The sequence below is a fragment of the Acomys minous genome (assembly GCF_964271855.1).
Source record: "Acomys minous genome assembly, chromosome: 5".
NCBI lineage: Eukaryota > Metazoa > Chordata > Mammalia > Rodentia > Muridae > Acomys > Acomys minous.
Window position 1 is genome coordinate 119,620,126 of NC_140494.1, and position 24,048 is coordinate 119,644,173.

The window sequence follows — 24,048 nt, forward strand, 5'->3', positions numbered from 1 at the left end:
GGAGGAAGGGAGGGAGGGAGGGAGAGAGGGAGGGAAGGATCCACCAAGAACCCTGACAAGCACACAAAGAGGGAGTGAGCGTGTAAATAAGTGAGGACAAAAGGTCAGAACAGAGCTACAGTGCTGCCATGTGTCTGAGATCTTAGCACTGGGAAAGTAGAGGCAGATCAGCTCAAGGCAATTCTTGGTTGCATCACAAGTTTGAGGCCAACCTGGGTTACATAAGACCCTGTCTCAAAACACCAGAAAAAGCAATAAATAAATAAATAAATAAATAAATAAATAAATAAAATAAAATAAAATAAAATAAAAACTTAAAGAAAGGAGGGGCGAAAGAGAGAAAGGCAGGGAGGGAGGGAGGGAGGGAGGGAAAGAGCAACAAAGAAGGGAAGCACAGAAAAGAAAGAGAAAAAAAGGTTTGAAATACATTAGCTTATGCATTTCAGAGCACTGAAAACACTACTGCCAAATTTCTGAATTATTTTACTTATCTCTGCCCCTTTCAGTCCCAAAGGTTTTCCTGAATTTTGCTGCCAGATTCATTTTCCTGAAGCTCAGCTGTGATCCTGTTTCTCCTCCTGCCCCTCACTGCCTATAAAATAAGTCCAATTTCCTCAGCCTCCTGTTTGAGACCCTCTGCAACCTGCCCAGTAGTCCAGGCCAATCCCACCTGGCATTTTCCTCTTTCATACACCCGGGCTCAGCCAAAAATAGCCACTGATGTTCCTTAACATGTTCTGTATGTTCTAACTTACATTTTCCTTTCATTTTCTTCCTTCCTCTTCCTTCCTTTCTTTCCTTTTCTTTTCTTTCCCTTTCTCCTCTTCTCCTCTTCCTGTCTCCCTCCTCCCCCTCCAACTCCTCCTCTTTTTTTTCCTTCTCCCCCAACTCTTCCAGCTCTTCCTCTTCCTCCTCCTCCTCCTCTTTGAAATAGGTTCTCACATAGCCCAAAGTGGCCTTGAACTCCTGAGCTTTCTACTCCCACCTCCTAAGTGCTGACATGCCAGGCAGGAATGCTACCACGCACCCTGCTTTGTATTCAGTGCTCTTTGCCTGGACATTTTGCTTTTTTTTTTTTCCCTCTACCAAGAATGTCCTTCCTCCTCTGTCTGCATGTGCCCAACTTGCCTCCCTCTTGGAGGCTGGGGGTGGGGGGGTTATGTATGCAACAGGCATTCCAGTCCTGTGAAAGGATGATAACATTTACACATCTTTATAGGCAGCATCTCAGGGAAGCCTCACAAGGGGAACAAGCCATTTCTTAATTTTCTACATAAGAAACTGTGGCCCCAGGAGCCTGGGGCATGTTCCCAGGTATGGAGTCTTCACTGACTATTCTTTCTGCTGTCCCAAGATTTAGCAGGTTGCTTGCCTAGCATGCATGGAACCCTGTTCTATTCCCAGCACTGGATAAACCAGGTATGGCAGTGCATGTCTCTAGGCTCTGGGGTAGAGGAGGGGACACAAGAGGCCTGACCTTTGCTTGGGACAAAGGATGGCTTTAAGAAACAGACAAGCAGTATTTTGTCTTCTCAGAGAAGGGAAAGTGCACCTTTGCCTTCTGTGTGAACTCCAATCCACTTGTCACAGTTTCACTTGGCAGCCCACCTCATGGCCCTTGCCAGGTTCCACAAGGCAGGACACTGGCTGACTGAGAAGGGCGGAGGCTCATGGAACTGGGGAGGCTGAGATGCCACATACTCTCTGCCTTGGAGACGCCACGAGAACACGCGCCACAAACAGCTCTGGCTCACGTGTTGTGGGAGGATGTTTAAAAGGTGCCATTTATCAGCAAGGGTGGGAGAGCAGGTGGCTAAAGCTATTTATACAATCACCAAAGGCGGCTTAAACAAACAGCAACTGGGTGTTGGACACGGCGCCATGACTGATTGATAGAGGTCTATTAAGCATGCGAAGCCCCATACCTACATACTCCCTGGATGAAGGCCAAGGCTCTTACAAGATGAGCTGTTACGTAACCTTGACGAATGGAATTTGGGCTGTGTATATCTCATCTGCTTCCCCTTTCTAGCTTGTTTGGCATTGAGAGGGTATTTGGATGGCTGGAATATAAGAGCTCACTCCTCCGTCTTCTCCCCTTTTAAACGATGAGCAGGCCTTGTGAACAGCGCGAGCCCAGCTTCCAACAGTTACTAATGTACCAACAACTTGCCCCAAACCCAAAGCTTGCGTGTGTTGTATAAATCTGACCTAAATTTTTAAAGATTTATTTTATTTTTAATCAAATAAGACCAGAATAAGATCCTCCAAGAGCCTGGTTACAGGTAGTGTGGGCTGCCACATACAAGTGCTAGGATCCAAAATCTCTTGTGAGATCCTTGGCCACTTGGCCAGTTTCCTGCTCTTCTGTTGTGCTGGGGTGCTGGTGCACACCTGCAATCCCTGCACTGTTGGAGGTAGGAGTGAGAAAATCAGAAGTTCAAAGTGTAGCAGAGGCTACAGTCAAGGCCAGCTTGGAAAATACAAGACGCTGTCTCCCCAAAATACAAAAATAAAAAGAATCTCATCCCTGTTCAATAAGTATAGGTTCTCCCCCAAATTTCAAGCATTCGTGAGCTCAACATGCTTAGCTCTGTGAGCATGACTTGAGAAGCTGCAGAAGTGGTGAAGCAGCAGGTGTGCTACTATCTCCCCTTCCCGTGTCCAGCCAGACACCGCTAATCTATCCCTGCCGCTCCATGAGGCTAGTTCAGATCAGTCACTGTCAATCAGAGCTCACACCTGTGAAGAGTGAACTACACACTAAAGAGGACAGCCCACACGCTAAACATATAGTATATCCCATAGTGCAGCGATAAGTTGAAGGAAGGAGAAATATTTACAGCCTTGCAAAGGGAGAATCCAGGATGAAAAATTGGCTGCTTTCAAAGATCTGAGTGGGGAAACCTGGGCCTTAGTTCAACAGGGCGGCCAGGGGTAACCGGGCCATAAATAAGCCCTTGAGGGCAAATTGTAAGGATAAGCAAGTGTTGAGGCCAACTCCACCCAGGTGGGGGCAGGCACGTTCTCACTCTTCTGCCTTGGACTACAGATATACATGGGATTTCCGCCTTAATCCTTTGGTAACAAGTCCCACTGAATCACGGAATGTTCTCTGCAGTTTCTGAGAAACGGAGACCAGGATGGGTGCTACTTAGCAGCTTTGAGGGATGGATTACGTCAGTGGCAGAGAATGTCTTTTTGATAAGTATGTAAATGGGGAGCTGATTTTCCAATTCAAACATACACTTCCCAACTGTTGGTCAACTTCTGATTGTAAACCATCTTACTCCAAAGTCCTCTTAGTGCTGGCCAGGCAGGCATTTCTAGGCATCCATGCAAGGTGCCACAAAAGGTCCAACCACTCCTACTGGGTAGCCTCTTCCAACCTACAGGCTGATGGCTTCTGGGACAGGGAGAAGAGAGCGCTACAGGAGATTAAGAGAGAGTCCCCCAGCATTTCCTGGAAGCGCCTTGACAGTCCTTCATGTAAGAACACATTTGTTTGTTTTTAAAGAAAATGAATCAGTCCTAGCTTGGTTGAAGGAGAGGAGAGATTCCCTGGTGGTCCCTGAGGCACATGACGACGCTTAGACCAGGAAGCTGTGCTTATGCAATGTTTATGCAATGTATCCTCTCTCTCTCTCTCTCTCTCTCTCTCTCTCTCTCTCTCTCTCTCTCTCTCTCTCTGTGTCTCTCTGTCTCTTTGTCTCTCTGTCTCTGTCTCTCTCTCTCTGTCTCTCTCCGTGTGTGTGTGTGTGTGTGTGTGTGTGTGTGTGTGTGTGTGTGTGTGTGTGATATACGGTATTTGGCATGTATGCGGAAGTCAGAGGATAAACAACCTCAGGTCAGTCCTCAGACACCTTCCACCTTTTCCTTGGGGCCCAGGCAGGTCAGGCTAGCTGGCTTGCATGCCTGTCTCTTCCTGACACCTTGCAGCACTGAGATTATAGGCATGGACCACACAGCTCTGGCATTACTGTCAGTTCTGGGCATTTCAACTCTGGTCGTCATGTTTGCAAGGCAATACTTGCCCCCCCTATGCCCATAATCTTTTACTGAATCCATCTTTTTTTTCTCTCTCTCTCTATGACCTGGCTAGACCACACAACCCCCAGGAGTTCTGTCAGCTGCAGAATGGACCTACTATGGACTCTGACCTCAGCCCTGCCCATCCTGACCAGAGCTATGTGGAGCAGTCCTTGCAGAACACTGAGAGGGAAACAACAGGCTTGGGTCTCATTTTCTAATATTTTGCAATGGGCTTAAGTTCTATGCTTGATTTCAAATCCTTAAGATTATTCATATCGAGACTAATCTGCTTATTAGATGTTGAAACACACCCTCAGGCTGTTTTTCACTAACTACCAGAATGATATTAGTTTAAGTGCCAGGAAAAAAAAAAAAAGAGCTTTACAAAGGGGCCAGTTTTTTCCCTTCAGCGATCTCTCCTTTTCCCTCTCCTAAACTTCTCAGTGACAAGACTTAAAGAATTGTGTGAAACAGGCCCCACCCTACACTTGCCTTCCCCTTCAGATAGCCAGAGCAGTATGGAGGCAAGCCACAGACATGTTCTAGAAGCATTCCTCATTTATAATCCTATGTGGGGGAGCAGGAGGGGAGCCGGTCCACTGAGTAGGAGTAAGGCCATCAGAGGACAGGGAAGAGCATCATCGGGAACTCCCTTTGCATCCCTAGCCCCTGAGGCCACCCTCTTACACAGAAAGCAGCATCCCACGCCTATGTGTAAATGTGCACTGATCAAACCGGAGTCACACCAGCATAATGACTGTAGGCAAATGGGAGCCACACAGCCTCATGCCGTCCTCACATAGGGAGAGACCATTAGTACAGTCTGCAGGAACACACAGGACAAGGAGAATGGAAGACCGCCAGCCCCAAGCTAGATGGCACTCCCAATCATCTTTTATTAAGACACCTTCCCAGAGGCTGGGTGGGGATGGCTCAGTGCATGCAGCACTCACCACTCAAGTTTGGTATCTGGAGTTCAGATCCCTAGTACCCCTGTAAAGGTCAGGCAGGTAGCCAGCCCTTTCGCTAACAGCCATCTGACAGATGTGAGGCATGTCCATGTTGACTTGAAAGTTTTAATTTGCATTCCCTGGTATTTAGTAATGTTAGGCATTCTATGATACATCTGCTGGCCTTTTGTATGTCCTTGGGAAATGCCTATGCTGGCCTTCTGTCTATTTTAAATAGGATTGTTTTCATGTTGTTGGTTTGTCGGAGTTCCTTATATAAATTGACATGGGCTTTGACCTCAAGCAAAATTCATAAATAATTTCCCCAAGCCGTGCGTGGGTTGGCGCTTCCTTCTCTTGACTGACTCTTTTTGGTAGAGAAACACTTCAGTTGCTGCCATCCTGTTTCTTCCTTCTACCTGTGATCTTTGAGCTCTGTCTTAGCTCTGTTGCTGCGAAGAGACGCCATGACCAAAGTAACTCTTATAAGAGAAGCACCAGAGGTTTAGTCCGTTATCCTCAGGGCAGGGAGCATGGCGGCATGTGGATGCTTGGAGCAGCAGCTGAGAGCTACAGCTTGATCCTTAGGTGGTGGTGGGAGGCTGACACGGACTTTTGAGACCTCAGTGACACACTCCCTCCAAGGGCACACATCCTAATCCTTCTGATCCCATCAGAGAGGTTCACTCCCTGGTGACTAAGCACTCAAATATATGAGCCTGTGGGGGCCATCTTAGTCAAACCGCTACAAGTCCCTGTCAGAAGTCAAAGGCAGATCTGCTATGCTTCCAGTTGTCCGACAACTGTCACTCTGCATTTTTTAAGGTCACTTCTCTCTAAAATCCTCTTGTTCCTCTGTGGTCAATAAAATAATAACAATAATAACAATAATAATAATAATACAACTTCACATGCAGTTGGGGTGGGTGGGATAGAGACTGAGGAATTTTAGAATAGCTTTTACAATTATGACACTTATGTTGCCTTTAAATGTCACCTTCCGGAATTAAAAGGACAAAGGGAGAAGGGGAAAGAGAATCACTTTTAAGTTATGGTGTGGTGTGGTGTGTGTGTGTGTGTGTGTGTGTGTGTGTGTGTGTGTGTGTGTGTGTGTGTTGAGGCACATATATGGAGGTCAAAAGGACATCCTATAGGAGTCAGTTCTCTTCCTCTACCATGCGAGTCCCGGGGATCAAATGCATGTTATGAGGCTTGGCAGCAAGCACCCTTACGCGCCTAAGCCATCCCACTAGCCTGAGACCATATTTTTAAAGCTCATTTTTAAAAAGTATATATTATGTGTACGGATGTTCTGCCTGCATATATGTCTGTGCACCACATGTGTTCCTTGTGCCTGTAGGGGCCAGAGGAGAGTATTGGACCCCCTGGAACTGGAGTTACAGATAGGAGCTGCCACGTGGGTGCTGGGAGTCAAAACAGACATAATAACGTACATCTTTACAGGAAGAAAAGATAGTGCCCTGTCCACAGTAAGATGCTTGGGTTACAAGGGAGCAGTCCCATGGGCTTGGAACACTGCACACACCTGTGTAACAGCCGTGCCGATCATGACAGAGAACACAACCATCAATCCAGAAGGTTCCATTATGTTCCCTTCCAACTAACACACCCCACTGCCTGCTTAGGCCAAAGACTAAAACTCTTTGACCATAACCTGATTTCCCTCCTCTTCTATAACATCACAGGAATGGAATTGGACATTGTGTTCTAGTCTGCCTGGCTGATGTTGCTCACCATAATGTTTCTGGGCTTCAACCAGGTTTTTCTATGTATCAGTAGCACATTCTTTTTTTTTTATTGCCAAATAATACTCCACTGGGTGAATGTACAACTAGTTTATGCAGAATCCTGTTGATGGATACTTGGTTTGTTTCCAATTGATCTCTTATGGAAAAAAGTACAAAGAACTTTTTTGAACAAACATTGCTACAGACATATACCTCCTTTCATTTGTCTGGAATACATTAACTTTTTTGTTGTTGTTGTTAAATGGCAAAGAAGCCTTCTTTAAAGGTGTGCAAAGAAGTAATAGCATACATTTTACAGGAAGAGAAGATAATGCCTCCTTGGCATCCTTGCTTCCAGGACAGCACAGGTTCGTAGATGGACATCCATTGAGTCCTTGCTCCTCTGTGCGGATCTCATCCTAGGCTCATCTTGGTCCACAGACTTCCTCGTGACTCTGCTGTTCTCCACAAGTTTTTCTCTTTCTTCTTAAGCCAGTGAATATTCACAACATGCCTTCTTCATGGCAGACTCTTTGAAGAGATGGCTACCCCACTTAACTTTTTTCCAGCTGTGGACCAACACTACAATGGGCAGCATTCTAGAACATTGTTGAATGGGCGATGGTCCATTCCACTTTTTTTTTTTTTTTTGGAGTTTTCATTTTCCTTCACTTCTTGAAGCATCCAGCAGCACTGTCCACATCAGAGCCAAGATTCTATTGGCAGACTTTCAGGTTAAGGGGGTGGGGCACAGTGGTATTTGCTAGCTGGCTGGTCATGGGCAAATTGCTTGCTTATTCTATACCTCCTTTTCCTGTATAAAATGAGGATCAGAGCACTATCTAGGTGGTCACTGTGAGAGGGGACTTAGCACTCGGAACTGTGCCAAGTACATAACGTATGTTCAATCAAACATATGCAGATTCTTAAAACATTATTTTTTGAATCCACATTGTCTAAGTCAGTATGAGCCGCATAATAAAATAACAGACTGGGTTGTGTAAGTGACAGAAATTTACTTCTCATAGTTTAGGAAGCCAGAAACACGACATCAAAGTACCAGAGCGGGCTTGTTTCCCGGGGCCCACCTCTTCTCCTGGCATGCAGACACCCACCATCGCATCATGTGCTCACATCTCTTCAGAGACAAAATGCTGGTGTATATTCCTCTTCTTATGGAGATACTAAGCCACCTACTGAAACCTCATTTAATTGGAATTATTTCCCTATCGGTCCCTATGTCAGATATAGCCACAATAAGAATTATAACTTCAATATATGAGTTTTTGATGGCCCAAAACATTTATTCCAGAACTTTCACTTTAGTATATAAATGAGAACATTATAATTAATGAGCTCCAATAACATATTATACATGTATTTCTCCTTTTAATACCCTGGGGTTATTGTGTTCTGGTTTCCCTCCCACCCATTGGACCACCTTTCTGGTCTTCTTTAATGGTTGAACCTCTTATTTTATTTTATTATTAGTTGTTTTGAGATGGCCAAGGCTGGCCCAGAATTTCTGCTCCTCTTGCCTCTACCTCCCAATTGCTATGATTAAAGGCATGCACTACTGTGCCCAGTTTATGAGATGCTGGGGACCAAACCAAGGGCATCATATGTGCCAGGCAAGCCCTCTACCAACTGAGCTACATGTCACCAGTGGACAAGCTCCTATCCTCCCTGAATTAGGGACACAGCATCCTTAAGACACCCAAACACAATCTGTCCCTGTGGCTATGACTGAACACTGCTATCTGGGCTGGCTATGTTTGAACACTGCTATCTATCTAGGCTGGGCATAGAGTTCAGTAGTAGAGTACTCAGCATTCACAAGGCCCTGAGTTCCACTACCAACAGCACAGAATGAATAAGTAGATACAAAATGCTGGTGTCTGCTGTCTATACTGTAAGAACCTAACAAAACTTGACACTTGAGTGCTAGGCCAGTGTCCTCACATGAGAACAGGGACAGTGGTGTCTGCTTATGTGTGGTTTTCACTTTCCATTTGCAATCTCTAGGGTCGATACTAACTGAAAGAGTATTAGATGGAAACTTCTAGAAATGAGCTATCCTTGAATTTTAGCTTGCACGCCGTTCTGAGTAGTACAATGAAATCTTACACCAGCCCTTCCCAGCCCTCTGGGACGTGAATCATCTCTTTGTCAAGCAGATCTACGAAATATATACTACCCACCCGTTGGTCACTCAGTAGCTGCCTCAGACAGCATTTCAGCTGCCACACCGCCATGCTGTGTTCAACCTTATTTAACAATGGCTGTACAGTACAAGGCTATGGAGGCTGACAATGGCATATGACAAAGAGAAGCAGTATATTACTTCCTAAACTGAAGCGAATGCATTCAAGAAAATCAAAGAGAGATATAGGGACTGGAGAGAAACATCTGCAGAACAAGCTGAAGAACCCGAGATCGAACCCCCAACACCCATATGAAAAGTCAGGCGTGGCTGCATGTGCCTGTAGCCCCAAGCTGTGGGGTGGAGACAAAGGGATTCTGAGTGCTTGCTGGCCAGTCAGCCTAGCCAAATGGTCATCCTCCACCTTAGTGTGAGGTTCCGTTTCATGGGAAGAAGGCAGAGTGCAATTGAGATAACACATGATTTCTTTTTCTCTGGCTTATGCATACATGTGCATACACACACACACACACACACACACACACACACACACGGGGGAGGGGAGAGGGGGCAGTGACATCATCATGGCTAAGATTGTCAAGACCACTAAGATGTCTTGAAAAAGAAGTCACATTCACACAACTTTTGCTACAGTGTGTGTACCCTAGGGATATACATATAGAAAAAGGCACTTGTGGTTTGAAAGAGAAATGTACCACCATGGGCTCGCCTGTTTGAACACTTGGTCCCCAGTTAGTGGCGCTGTTTCGGAAGCTTGGGAAACTTTTAAGAGGTGGAGCCTTGCTGCAGGAAGTGAGCTACTGGGGGGCCAGGCCTTCCCAGAGCCACTTCCTGTTCACTCCACCTCCTATATATGAATGCAGCAGCTTGACCAGACAGCTTCCTACCCTGGCTGTCATGCTTTCCCCCTCCGCTGCGTCCCTGTCTTCTCCACCATGGATTGTATCTGACACTATAAGCAGAACAAACCCTTTCCCGCTCAGGATGCCATTGTAGAAGTATTTAATCACGGCAACGGGGAAGTAATAAAAATAACAAGGTGTAAGGATACTATCCAGTGCGTCAGCACCTAGATCAGACCCGGAATGTGCGCTGCATGCAGAACACGAGACCGACTACTATATAATTTGCCCCAGAGTCCAAGTCTTCTCGTTAAACTGTTCCACTGTAGGTAATGGTGACCACATGATGCGTTATCCAAACCAGATATGAGGCTGGAAGAGAGCCCCAAACAAGACACAGGGCACCCTAGCTCTTCTCCCACCCCGATACATACAGGCTTAAAGTCTACAACTATGAGAAAAATTCCTAGCGGCATCATCTGCAGCGAGGTCATCGTATCCAGGAAATGTGATTAAAGGCCCGCGAAGAACCATCTGGTGAAATGAATGTGTTTATCAGAGGCTGCACTCTGCTTTTACTACTCTATGTGGCACTGGGCTGAATGAATGCAGCTGTTCCCTAAGTAGGCACTAGCGAATAGCTGAAGACGTGCAAGCCCAGCCCGGAACCCAACGCAAAAATCCAGCCGTCAAGCCTGAACACACACAGAACACCAGCCCACTTCCTCCCACTGCTCAGCCTGGGAGTCATTTGAAAGGAAGTAGAATAACACCAAGAAAAAAAAAACTTTAGTGGGAAAAAAAGAAAAGTCAAAATAAATGCAACTTCCGCAATCATTTATCTCCTTGTAGGTATGGGAGAAAGACCACTATTAGTAAAAATTATAAAGACAGTGGAATTTTCTAGTAACACTGTAAGAGATAGCTGGGGAATCCTGGACGATTTTGGATGTGGCTTGTGGTCAGGACAAGCCTCTCTCTCTCTCTCTCTCTCTCTCTCTCTCTCTCTCTCTCTCTCTCTGTGTGTGTGTGTGTGTGTGTGTGTGTGTGTGTGTGTGTGTCTGTGTGTGTCTGTGTGAGCATGGGCACACACATGTTCAATGGTCTGAGACACACATGTGACTGTATACATGGAGACTAGAGTCAACCTCAGGGACCACCAACCTTGTTCTTTGCAGCAGGACCTCTTTCTAGGCTGGCTGGCTAGAGAGCCCTAGAGTCTGTCTTCATCTCCCAGCACAGGAATTTCAAGAATGCACCATGCCTGGATGTTTACATGGGTGCTGAGAATTGGACTAAGATCCCCATGCTTGCATGGTAAGCACTTCAGTGGTTTAGCTAGCTCCCCAAACCTCATGTGATTTTTTTTTTTTGCGGAAGAATATTTGAATGTCAGGCCACCCTCCACTTGACTACCTCTGTTTCACAGGATGTGGGTTCCTGACGACAGGGCCAGACACATGGCTTGAGCTAGCCCAAGGAATCCATGCCTCAAAATTCACATTCCAGGATGTGATCGGGAAGATCACTACGCAGTTTTCCTGACATGGAAAACTATTAAGAATCTGGGTTTCCAAGAACTGATGTGACACCACATGAACTGTTGGTGTCGGGAGCTGGTGCACAGACCCAGTAGCCAGAAATCCAACTGAGTCAAGGCAGGAGTGGAGCCATGTTCTCTCTGAAGCATGGGGGGGTGGGGGATGGGGGATGGGAGATGTGTAATGGTGGCAAAAAAAAGTCTTTCCGTGTCTCTTCCGGGTTTCTGGCATTTATTGGCAATCCCTGGTGTTCCCATATTACAGCCATACTACCTCACTTCCTGTCTGCCTCTGTCACGCTGTCTGTGACTTTGCACTGGGCTCATGGTTGTGCATGGCGGTACCCCTGAGCAGTCACAGCACAGAAGATCCTATCCACTGTCCCCTTAGGATGAACTTGCCTTAACTAACATCCTAACTAGAAAGATTATTGACAAGGCCACTGTCTTACTTGGGGTTCATACTGCTGTGACAGAACACCATGACCCAGATTCGGTGGCGTGGCAGTGCATGCCTTTCATCCTAGTGCTCAGGAGGCAGAGCCAGGTGAATCTCAGAGTTCAAGGCCAGCCTTTTCTACAAAATGAATTCCAGGATATCCAGGGCTATATAGAGAAATCTTGTCTTAAAACAAATGATCAAATAAACAAACAAAACACAAAGCAAAAATAAACAAGCAACAAACAAACAAACACAAGGCACCATGACCAAAAGCAAGAAGGGAGAAAGGACTTGTTTCACCTCACAGTTTATGGTCCATCATTCGTTGAAGTCACAGCAAGCACTCAAGGCAGGAACCTGGAGGCACACACTGATGCAGAAGCCACGGAGGAATGCTGCTTACTGGCTTGCTCAGCCTGCTTTCTTACACCAAGACTATCTGCCCAGGGGTGGTACTGGCCACAGTAGGCTGGGCCCTCCTACATCAATCATCAATCAAGACAATGTACTACAAGCTTTCCCACAGGCCAATCTGATGGGGGTATTTGCTCAATTGAGCTTCCCTCTTTTAAAAGAACTACAGCTTGTGTCAAGTTGATATAAAACTAGGCACCGTAGCCACATCCCCGGGTATTAGAGACTAGAATAGTTGTTCTCAACCTATGGGTTGTAACCCCTTGGGAAAACCTCTATCTCTAAAACTACATTACTATTCATAACAGTAGCAAAATTACAGTTATGAAATAGCATAAAAATTATTTTATGGCTGGGTCGGGGTTTACCACAACATGAGGACCTGTATTAAAGCGTTGCAGTGTTAGGAAGGTTGAGAGCCCCTGACATAGAGTTTTAACATGTCTTTGCAGGAGTTAGGGTTGGACGTATATGTTGACCCAAGGTACCAGGCGAGAAAAAGTGGCTCTTTCTGAGAAAGACTGCCAGCGCTCTAAGTGCAAGGCCATGGAAGTCTTCTCCCCTGCCTGTGAAAGAAGTAAGCAGAACCAAGGGTTGAAGAAAGTCTGGTAAAGGGCAAGAGTCTAGGTTTCCTGGAATGTAGCCAGTCTGAACCCAGCCCACCTTATTAATTCCTCAGTCATAAGACCAACACAATGCCCCTTTAAGTAAATATATTTAGTTTGGGTTTCTCTCACAATGATGAGGTAACTGGTGTAACTCAGCAATGAACAGTGCTGTGTAACACAAATCTGAGCAGTTTCCCACGATCTGTCTGGGTTATTTATAAAAACAGACCGGCCGTTAAGTCGGGCATGGTGGCATATGCCTGAAATTCTAATACTTAGGAGGTAGAGGCAGGAGGATCAGAAGTTCAAGGTCACCCTCAAGCTGGCAGGCACATGGACTATTAGTGTTAGACTCGTCTCTCTCGGTTCTGTCGAAGCCCAGAACGAAAGGGGAAGAGAAGAGACAGGAAGGGTACATCATACTGAAGCCAGACAAGAATGAGTCTCCAGGGAATAACCGCAACACAGGGACACAACTCCACGATGATTTCTTTGTGGCCTGCATAGAGGTATTAATATCCGGCTGGAGAGTTGGGACAGGCATATAGCTACTGACCACCTTGTTTCTGCACAGAAAATGCAGTCCATAGCTTCAGCTGCAGAGGGACAGTGGCGTGCCCCTCGCACTGAGGAGGCTACTCTGATCCTGTGGGGGAGCGCATCTTTCTTCCCAGTGAACAACATGAAGCAGCTGGTATGCACAAGCCTAGCAACAATGGGAGGGTGCTGCTCAAACAAAACCAAACATTCTCAATCCTGTTTGAATCGCCCAGATCTTTAAAATAAAGATGCTGCTGCTACTAACAATAATAACAACAAAATGGCTGTTGTTGTTGTTATTTTATTGTTGTTGTTGTTGTTAGATGCCCAGGCTTCAACCCAGACCAATTACATCACAGTCTCTGGGGTTGCGATTGAAGACTAACATTTCTAGAAGTCTCCTGGTGGCTCAGGCTGAGAACACTGTATGGGCCTGGGTTCATCAGATGCTTTTCTTTGACCCCATGTCCCACTGCACCAGGGATCTCCTAAATACTCATGAAAATAACCCCACTTGCTGAGCCGCACACAGGAGCGGATCTCAGTAGAACCACCACCTGGCTGCTAGCACTCTCTCTCTCTCTCTCTCTCTCTCTCTCTCTCTCTCTCTCTCTCTCTCTCTCTCTCTCTCTTTCATTTACCAACCATCACCATGACAAGATGAACAGCCATGCAGGATTGAACAACAGAAGATTTTTCTCACAGTTCTGGAAGCTGAACATCAAAAGCCAAATGCTGGCAGGCCACGTTCACTCTGCAGACTCTGGGTGAGGCCCCACCTCACCTCTCCTAGATCCCACAATGGCCATCAATTAGGGATTATAAACCCATCAGTTCCCGTGTGGACTTAATCTAGGCAGCTAATTTTGTAAGATTTATTTTATTTTTAATTATGTGTAGATGTCTGTGTCTGTGGGTGAGAATGTACACACGTAAGTGCAGATGCTCTCAGAGTCCAGAATAGGACACTGGAACCCCTGAAGCAGGAGGTACAGGTGGTTAGGAGCTGCTGGACTTGGGTCCTGGGGAACCAAACTCCAGCCCTCTGGAAAAGCATCAAGCCATCTAAACTGCTGAGTCATCGTTTCCGTCCCCTGCCTAGGTAATTTTACCTGCAATAGCCTAACTCCGTTTGTAAATGAAGTTGCATCCTGAGATTCTAGAATGGGTACAAATGGGGGGAGGGATGTACACAATTTAATCCTGTGTGCTCTTCCTACCCATACTGAGGCTTCACAAGAGTTGCCCTAAGACCTAGCTATATGAAAGCACAACATCTTTTATGGAAAAAAAAAAAAGAAAGGGGTATACTTTGAAACCATTTCAGATTGACGGAACAGTTGCAAAAATCGTACATCCAACTTGCTCCAGTCTTATAAAACCATGGAAGGAAAGTTTATATAAAGCCAAGTGCCTGGCTGGTGCTGCCACCTGAACTACGTGCGTGCTGTGACTTCAACACGCTCTCCACCAATGCCCTTCGGATTAGGATCCGCATTAGAATTTCATACTGAGTTCAGCACAGCACTTTAAGAAAGGAGGAGATCCAAACCGACCTCTATCCAGATCAAACTTCCCTTATAAGCCTCCCTCCCTTGTTCCTCCAGGACCAGAGTCCTCCTTCCCTTCCTCACTGAGAACCTCGGACTCTTCTGTCCCTTGCCCCACCCCAACTTTCCCTTTGCTTCCCAGGCCCTGGGACCCTCCCACCTTTGCTCCAGCAGGACTTCAGCCTCTTCCCTCCCCTACTCTCCCCAACCTTGGACCTTCCCTCCTTTGTGCCCTCATGACTTTGGACCTTCCCACCTTTGTTCCCCATAGACCCCATATCCTCTCTCATTGAGCCAGCAAAATGTCTCATATGCCCTCTTTCTTGACTAGATCCCGTATCTCAATTTTAAAAGTCAGGTTTGTTTTCGCCAACCTTCAGGTCACAGGACCATCTGAGAAATTAACAACTTACAGACACTCCTCTGAAACACCAGACCATTGGGACTTTGTACCCAGTTTCCGAACAGTGACTCTCGATCGCTTTGCCTCTCACCAAGGGGCAGGGGAGGCACCTCAGTATCTGCTTAGGTGATACTGGTTTGGCCCCTGAGGGAGCAGGATGCCCACAAACACTAATATCTTACTGCCAAGCTTTCTGACAGTTTTCAAGATTCTGGATAGAGAAGCAATGTTTTGGAGCCTGGTTTGGGGGCACCCCAGATGCTCTGGCCACTACCTTGGGCTGAGGTCAAGAACAGACATCAGGCAAAGGTCTTCACTGTACCCTAGAGGCTGCAGGACTCCTGCTCTAGCCAATGGGGTGGGGGCTGCCAGTACAGAATCCTCACAGCCTCTCCTGAACCACCGCTGAGACAATCTAATAGGAAACATCCAAGCTCTATGCCGCTAGATGAAATTTGACCAAAAAAAAAAAAAAAAAAATGACACGCTCTGTCAACTTCTAACCATCACTGTGACACGGCAAGGGGCCTTGGTGTATGAAGGAGACATGAGAGACCTCCCAGTGTGTGAACAATTATCACTCCGCATGCTTTCTTAAGCATGCACACCAGCCCTTCTAACAGGTATGGAGGTTAAGGACCAATCAAATCCTGGCTCTCAGTTTGCTCAGACCTTATCGACCAACTCATTCCCCAAAGCCTGCTCTGTCCCACTCTGGCATGCTCGGAAGTTGCCTGTTCCAGCCGCACTTCACAGTCAAGGGCAGTCCAGGTGTGTTCTGGTCCCTGCGACAGTTGGTAGAGACCTTTGTAGTCCACTTTGCTCCAATGCTCACATTCTCCAGCCAGGATCACCTCAACACATGCAGCATCAGCCAGAAAATGACAGTTAACAGGACAAATTGATGATGATGATAACGATGACAATGATGATATTAATAATAATGAGGAAGAGGAAGAGGAGGAGGAGGAGGAGATTTCTCCTGACACAGCTGAGTCAGGGTAACAGACCCTGCTGCCTTACCTTCTGCAAATGGTTCCCATTCATAAAACCGGCCCATGAATGGCTTATTGTTGTAGGATGCACACTGTACCTCCCGGATACTTCTACCACTTTCTGGGCATGCCTAATAAAGCAGATATAAAATACGTAGTTAGTGTTCATGCTTTTGTAATCCTAGGTTACCTTTTAACTCTGTTTTTATTTTTATTTTATTTTTGTCTTTTCTTTCTTTGTTTCTTTGTTTCTTTCTTTTTTTCTGAGACAGGGTTTATCTGTGTAGCCTTGGCTGTCCTAGACTTGTTTTATAGACCAGGCTGGCCTCAGACTCACAGAGATCCACCTGCCTCTGCCTCCCGAGTGCTGGGACTAACAGCGTGCACCCACCGCACCCAGCTACCTTTCAACTCTGAATACCAGGCTTCCTCCAATGAAACCAGAGTTTTTGAAAATTTGCTAGTCATTTTTATTAAAATGTTTAGGGCTGGGGGAGTAGCTCAGCGAGACAGTTGCCAGTTTAGTCTGTAGGACCCAGTCTTCCATCCATAGAAGGAGCTCCCAGCATCCAACATGCATGAAAATTCCCCAGAGACCTTGTTTCCTGGAGCTCTCTCCAAGCAATTTCTACCCGTTAAGTCTAGGACAAGGCCTATGAATGTGTGTCTTATTAAATGTACTCAGGAGAGTCTGATACCCAAAGAAAGGAGGCAGTCCCATTACTTTATTTCTATCTAGTTTGTAAGTTACAAACACAGCAGTGTTTGATAAAAAAATAAATGTAAAAGATCAGAATCACTACATTATATTGTTGGCAAAGTATGGTCTGTCAGTTCAAAACCCAACTACGCTGTGTTTAAGTGGTACATGTGTATATATGTATATGTATATACACACATATGTGTGTGTGAATGTGTATGCACGTATGTGTGGTTTGTAAATGTATCTCTGCATGTAGTGTGGATTTGTACCCCCCCTTAGTGTGTGTGTGTGTGTGTATGTGTGTGTGTGTGTGTGTATGTGTATGTGTGTGTGTATGTGTGTGTGTGTATGTGTGTGTGTGTGTATGTGTGTGTGTGTGTGTGTGTGTGTGTGTATGTGTGTGTGCAGAAGAGAAGAGAAAGGAGGCCCCTGGCCTCTTAAACATTACAAAGCACTATGCATAGACGGTTTCCTGGATAAACTGCTAATAGCTCAAATCCTCAAGGATTTATAAAGGATTCTGCTACATGTCATCAGAGGCACCAGATCTTCTGAAAGATGAAAGAACAGAGGGAAGAAGGAGGCCCAGCAGGAGGAGGCCCTGCCCTGCTTGGGAGAGGAGAGTGGAGGGAGGCTGCTGGTCCCCACCCCAGGGTGGCCAGAGCCTGCTTGGCCTGATGCAAACCATATGGAACAAGACCCCATCTGAAGCAGAATGTGAAGGAGTCAGTGAGGAGAGGGACTGGGTGGGCAGGAGGGGTGGGCTGAGCTCTGACAGCCCACAAGGAACTGATAGGCTGGGCGGCCTGTCTCCTCCAGCTCTGGGTGCCTACCTGCTGGCCACCCTGATAGGCTGGGCAGCCTGTCTCCTCTGGCTCTGGAAGCCTACCTGCTGGCCACCCTGACTACTGCCATGCAGTATTTCCAACAACAGCAGATTTAAAAGAAGATCTGTTTCATTTTTGAAGCAAAGTGTCCCACAGCCCATGTTAGCCTCAAGCCATGTAACAAGGCTGTCCTTGAACTCCTGATGCTCTTGCTTTCACCCTCCCAAGTAGAATTTGAGGCTGGAGCTACCACACTCAGATGAGATTTGGGACAAGCTGTTGCTCATGCTCTCTTCGCGGAGTCACGTACAGTTAGCATGTGATCAGTTAGGTGACTTGGAGAAGTCACCATCCCTGAATTAGTCTCCAACCTTGTCTGGGAGGGAAAAAAAACAAAACCCACTAGGACTTGATAACGAGCACAGGTTGGGCTGGTGAGATGGCTCAGCAGGCAAAGGTATGCCCCACCAAACCTAACACTCAATACCTGGGATCCACATGTAAAAGGAAAAAACTAACCCCTGTAAGCTATCCTTTACACTTACACACACACACACACACACACACACACACACACACACACACACACGTCAATAAATTAAAATAACATTTAAAAATTGAAAATAGCTTCTTGGGCCCTACCCAGTTGGAGGTGGGAAGAGGGCTCAACAATAAAAATGACCGTGCCTCCCCTGGTGGCATTGGTGTGCCAGCCCCAGCTCCAGGCTGTAGAGCAGCAATTAAAAAGCCACACCCACCCCAGGCTCTCTCCAGATCAATTAACCCAGAAGCACAGACTGAAGAGAGTTAAACTAAATCCCTTTAACCTACAGATGCGGACACTGAGGCCAGAGGAATGGTATACCTTGCCTAAGGTCCCACAGGACACAGAGGCAGGGCCCAGAGACTGACAACAGCAGACTAGTCATGGCACTGCAGGTTAAAGGGCCAAATGCTCTGTTCCTTGAATAACCACACCTGTATTAAGTCACGATGCTCCACAATTAGGTTCTGGCTAGAAGCTACCCTTCATTAGCCTCGTAGCACATGTCAAAGCTGAAAATCCCAGATCACAGAGACGGTACGCTTCGTACCTCTCTGTGGACAGAAGTGGCCTGTGGTGGTTTGAAGAATGGCCCTCATAGGCTCATATATTTAAATACTTTTTTTTTCCAGTAGGTGAACTTGCTTGGAAAGGGTTAGGAAGTATGGCCTTGTTGGAGGAAGTGTGTCACTGAAGGAATGGCAAATTTGTACAGCCACTATGGAAATTAGTGTGGTGGTTCCTCAGGAAGATGGGAATCGATCTCCCTCAAGGTCCAGCTATCCCACTGTTGGATGTATACCCAAAGGATGCTTCATCCTACCACAGAGACACTTGCTCAGCCATGTTCATAAGAGTCAGAAGTTGGAAACAACCTGGATATCCCTTAACAAAAGAACAAAACAAAACAAAACAAAAAAAGGATAAAGAAAATGTGGTACATTTACACAATGGAGTATTGCTTGGCCTTTTTTAAAAAAATGAAATAAAATGTGCAGGTAAATGGATGGAAGTAGAAAATCATCTGGAGTAAAGGACTAGGGATGACATATAGATCTCATTAGAAATAGGAAATAAAATGTGTCAGGAGGGGGAGGGTTGGGATGGGAGGATCCAGTAGGGAGGGAAAGGGAAGGGGAGGACAAGGGAGAGACCGCCAAAATTAAGGGCCATTTGAGGGATAGTATAGAAACCTAATACAGTAGAAACTTCCTAAAACATAGACATATATGAAGGTGATCTAAATGAAATTGAATGGAAAATGAGGCCATGACTGCTTTTAGGTATATTTGAGGAGATTTATTATAGATGTGAGGGAGAAAACAGCAAGAGGCCTCTGGAAGGGTCTAGATTGCACTGGACCAGACCAGCAGATGTGGCCCATGAGAAGAGAGGGACTTGGGTAGAGCAAGAAAGGAAGAGAAGAGAGACAGAACAAATAAGGGAGAACGTGGGAACCCAGAGATCAGGAGACCAAGGGGAGCTTGTAGCCAAAATGGCTAGGATCTATAGGAATCAGAGATGCTGGGGGAAGGGATGCTCATGGGCTGGAGAGCTTTACGGTAGGGGGCGGGATGTGTCAGTCAGGACGACTCTGGAACAGAGTTTCTTTGAGACCTAACAGAAATCACCAAACAATGGGGAGAGACAGAGCCCCAAATGGTCATCTCTTGTCATTTCAGGAAGCTTCCAGTACCTGGATTGAGTAACATCTAATTGAGTTGTTGGCCAAAGGGGTCCATGGGAATCCTCTAAACAACCCAGGCTATTGCCAGGACTACAGATGCTCTCCACAAACTGACAGCGAGGCCCCATTGCCTCTACACAACTCAATGAATGTGAAGAGGTTGAGCTGGTGCCTACATAGAGCCTTCACCCCCCTCCACTCTAGTGCCTTTGGCACAGGAAAGTACTCTGCATGCTACTGAAGAGAAACGTAAATACCAATACAGGCACAAACCCTTTGATCTATAATGGTGTCCTGCCTGTGACATATGCTAGGGCAATGGTGGTACACAGCTTGTAGGAGTAACCAACCCACACTTGATATGAGTTAAGGCCCACATCATGAGATGGCACCCACACCTGGCACTGCTTAGATGACCAAGAACCTGATACCGGATAGCCCAGGGATCCAGGGTGAAACCAAATAATACTGTTTCTTTAAATAAATAAATAAAAAGGTAGCAATACAATGGCATTCTGCTGTACTCATAAATCAGTGCCTTGTCCAGCCATCGCCAGAGATGCCTCCTCCTGAAGCAACAGGGAGCAAATACAGAGACCTACAGCCCGGCATTATGCAGAGAGTGAGATACCTTGGAACACTCAGCCTTAAACAGGATGTCTCCATAAAATCTTTTTTCAGAGCTCAGAGAACCATGCAGAAGAGAAGGCAAAAAGAATGTAAGAGTTAGAGGGAATGAAGAAAACAAGGCCCTTTACATCAGCACGAGCAAAGCTCATAGGAACTCACAGAGACTGCAGCAGCATGCACTGGGCCTGCACAGCTCTGCATGGGTCTGCACTGGTCCTCTGTGTATATATTATAGCCTCTAATTTATTGGTTTTATGGGATTCCTTAGAATGTAAGTGAGTAGGCTGCTGATTCTTGTGCCTTCTCTTGGGCTGTTTTCCTTCTGTTTGCTTGTTTTGTCCAATTCAGATGTGTTAGTTTTTGTTTTATCTTATTATATTATATTTTATTATTACCCCTTAGAAGCCTATTGGTTTTCTAATGAGATACAGAAGTGGACTGGATCCAGATGTGAAGGGGGGGCATTGGGAGGAACGAGGAGGAGAAGAAGGAAGGGAAACCATAATCTGGATATATTATATGAGAAAAATTATTTTCACTAAAAGAGGAAAGAAAGAATTATCCCTGGAGTGGTCCTCAGCACTGTCCCGGAGAGGGAAGAGCCTCTAAAGGATTTGTTAGGACACTGCTTCTTGGGGCTGGGGTCACAGCTCAGCTGCTAATGTGCTTGCTGTGCATGCATGAAGCCAAAGCTCACAGCCCTAAATGGGATGCGTCTCTACCACAGTCCTCCTCTGAGGCTCAGGGATCTGTGAGGAAGAGGGTGGGGGAGATGGAAAGAGCCAAAGATGGTGAATGACTCCAGGGAAATAGCATTTTCCAGACCTAAAGGGCTGACAGGAATTCATAGCAACTATGACAGCAGTTCGAACCTGACAGCATGGAGGGAGGGAAGTGGGCATGGAGCTCTACTCCTACCCAAGGAGTGATGGACATCTGGAGCTCTATCCCTAGCCAAGGAGTGATGGACATCTGGAGCTCTATCCCTAGCTAAGGAGTGATGGACATCTGGAGCTCTATCCCTAGCCAAGGAGTGATGGACATTTGGTTGACTCAGGGAGAAGGAAAGTCAGTTCCTTTGATGGAGTGATGCCTTCAGGTTAACACAAAGACTTGGCGATTTGAGAGGGGGGAGGTGGGTTGGTAGGAGATGGAAGAGGATCTGGAGGAGGGGAATAGTGACCAAATACAGTGTATGAAACTCTCAATGAATAAACAAAAACATTGAGAGAGAGAGAGAGAGAGAGAGAGAGAGAGAGAGAGAGAGAGAGAGAGAGAGAAACTGTTCAATCCCCAGCATCTGGGAAGGAGGGAAAGGGAGAGCGCGAGAGTAAGAGCAAGTGAGAGCAAGAGCAAGCAAAAGTGAGAGAGTGAGAGAGACATAGACAGAGAGACAGAGAGGAGAGAAGAGAGAAGAGAGAACACAGTCAAGTCAAGTACTGGCAGTACCGGCACACAGCACCTAATGCCCATGCCCAGGTCAGGCTCAGCCTCACAGGTTGGTGAAACAGCTACAACCATAAGGAGTGAAAATGACACCAAGCAGGACAGGGAAATCCTGCTTTGTAGATTACATCTCTTTCGTAGATTACATCTGTTTGTACTTGTCTCCTATTATCAGCAAATAATCTCCTCGCTTTAGCAGACTCGGTGAAGCGAATACCTCCAGGTTACAGATGGCTGTACACTTGTTAGATTTGTTAAAATTGGTTGTTTCCTGATGTTACAGGCTGAGTCACCCTCCACCTTGTCAGTAATCATCTCTCTGTTAAGCTGTGAACTGCCCTTGGGCAGGTTTCCTAAAGAACTGAACCTTGCCCGTGGGGCATAGATTCTTCTAGTCTTTAGGCCAGAAAACGGGTGGGGGGGGATGCAGGGGGCTGGGTAGGAAGCCGTGTAGAAAGAGAACAGGGTTATTCAGGATGGAACCAACAAAGGCTGGAGCTTTCCAACCAAGGAATGTCCCCAGGGAGACAGCCTTCCCTCAAATGGCTCTGTCCACCCCAAAGCAAGGAGATGTTTCCACTGGGACCTTGCTGGGAGAGCAACGAAGATGTATTTTAGTGCGAGATGACTCCTCCCATAAAGCAGCATATGCCCTATCCAAAATTGTGCCTCACAAGTACCCAGGGATAATATGAGTCACACAGAGAGTTAGGGAAACTCCTGCTACATTTCTAGTGACCCTGGTTAATCAGAGTTGACAACTTGGAGTGCCTAATTCCACAGCTCAACAGGCCACCATCAGTAATCCAACACTTACCTTTTGGAAATTAAGTGACTGTCCTCTCCCAAGGAGACGAAGAGCACCATGCCCAGTGAAGATGGTGCCAAGGATTTGACCTTGAATCTGCCTGGGTTAGATATGTTTTTTTTTTTTTAATCCTTGAAGTTACTCTGGATTCAATCAAAAGATCAACTAACTACCATGGCAACAGAGGGCACACTTAACTTCTCCCTTGAAGGGATCTAAAAAAAGAAATCTAGAAATGTTCCCATCCCTTTGTGAGGAGGCTGCTGGCAGAAGTGAGGACACTGGAAAGAGACAGTCAGATCTCTCTACCTGACGATTAGAAGCAGAGGACCCGAAAGAAATGAGACTTTGCTCCAGGAGTCTAATACTGGGAGAAGGAAAAGGTACCCATCAGAGAACAGGTCTCCAGGAAAGACACTTCACACAGTTTTAACAGTTTGTCCGACCCTACGACAAGATGGAAGTGCAGCTTGTATGGTGACGGGTTGCGGTTGGGCAGGACCACACCTTGGATGGACTCCTTAGAGGTGTACATCCTTGGTCTTCTATTTAAACTTTGTTCTCACTTCAGTACCCCAAGAGGAAGAGGGACCCGATGGTTCCACTGGAACCATTTTTTATTTTCCCCTTCAGTCTGGCTCTTCTAGTTAGCTTCTTCAAGACAGGTAGCCAAACCTCCTTGGGCTGTGATCTGCAGGTCTGCTTCATGACTTACTTAGGTGCCTAGGGAGATGCTCAGACAGAAAAGTGCTTGCCATGGAGGCACGAGGATCTGAGTTCAGATGCCCTAAGAGCCCCTGGAACCCATGTGAAAATCTAAAGTAATGCACATTCCCTTGACCCATGCACTAAAGGGACAGAGATGAGAACTGCCGTGAAGCTCATTGAACAGGCATGGAAAGAGCCTGGCTGAAAGAAAGAAAGAAAGAAAGAAAGAAAGAAAGAAAGAAAGAAAGAAAGAAAGAAAGGGGAAGAAGGGAGGGAAGGAAGGAAGGAAGGAAAATAAAAGAAGAAATGAAGGAGAAAGATTGAGGAAAAACATACCAAGTTGACCTCTGCAGGCATGTGCACTCATGTAGGCATATGCCTGCATGTACACACACACACACACACACACACACACACACACACACACTTCACCTACTTACCAGGCTTCTCATGGCCTAAAGCATAAA

At 46.2% G+C, this 24,048-nt stretch overlaps 1 protein-coding gene across 2 annotated transcripts in view; it reads right to left on the minus strand.

Annotated features, from left to right (window-relative positions):
• THSD4 (thrombospondin type 1 domain containing 4) overlaps window positions 1-24,048 on the minus strand; it is a 555,462-nt gene that overhangs the window by 398,202 nt on the left and 133,212 nt on the right. For both annotated transcript variants that reach the window (XM_084782532.1, XM_084782533.1), the window contains exon 6: window positions 16,257-16,359. In XM_084782532.1, the coding sequence (XP_084638658.1) occupies window positions 16,257-16,359 (103 nt within the window). The remainder of the gene's footprint in view (window positions 1-16,256; window positions 16,360-24,048) is intronic.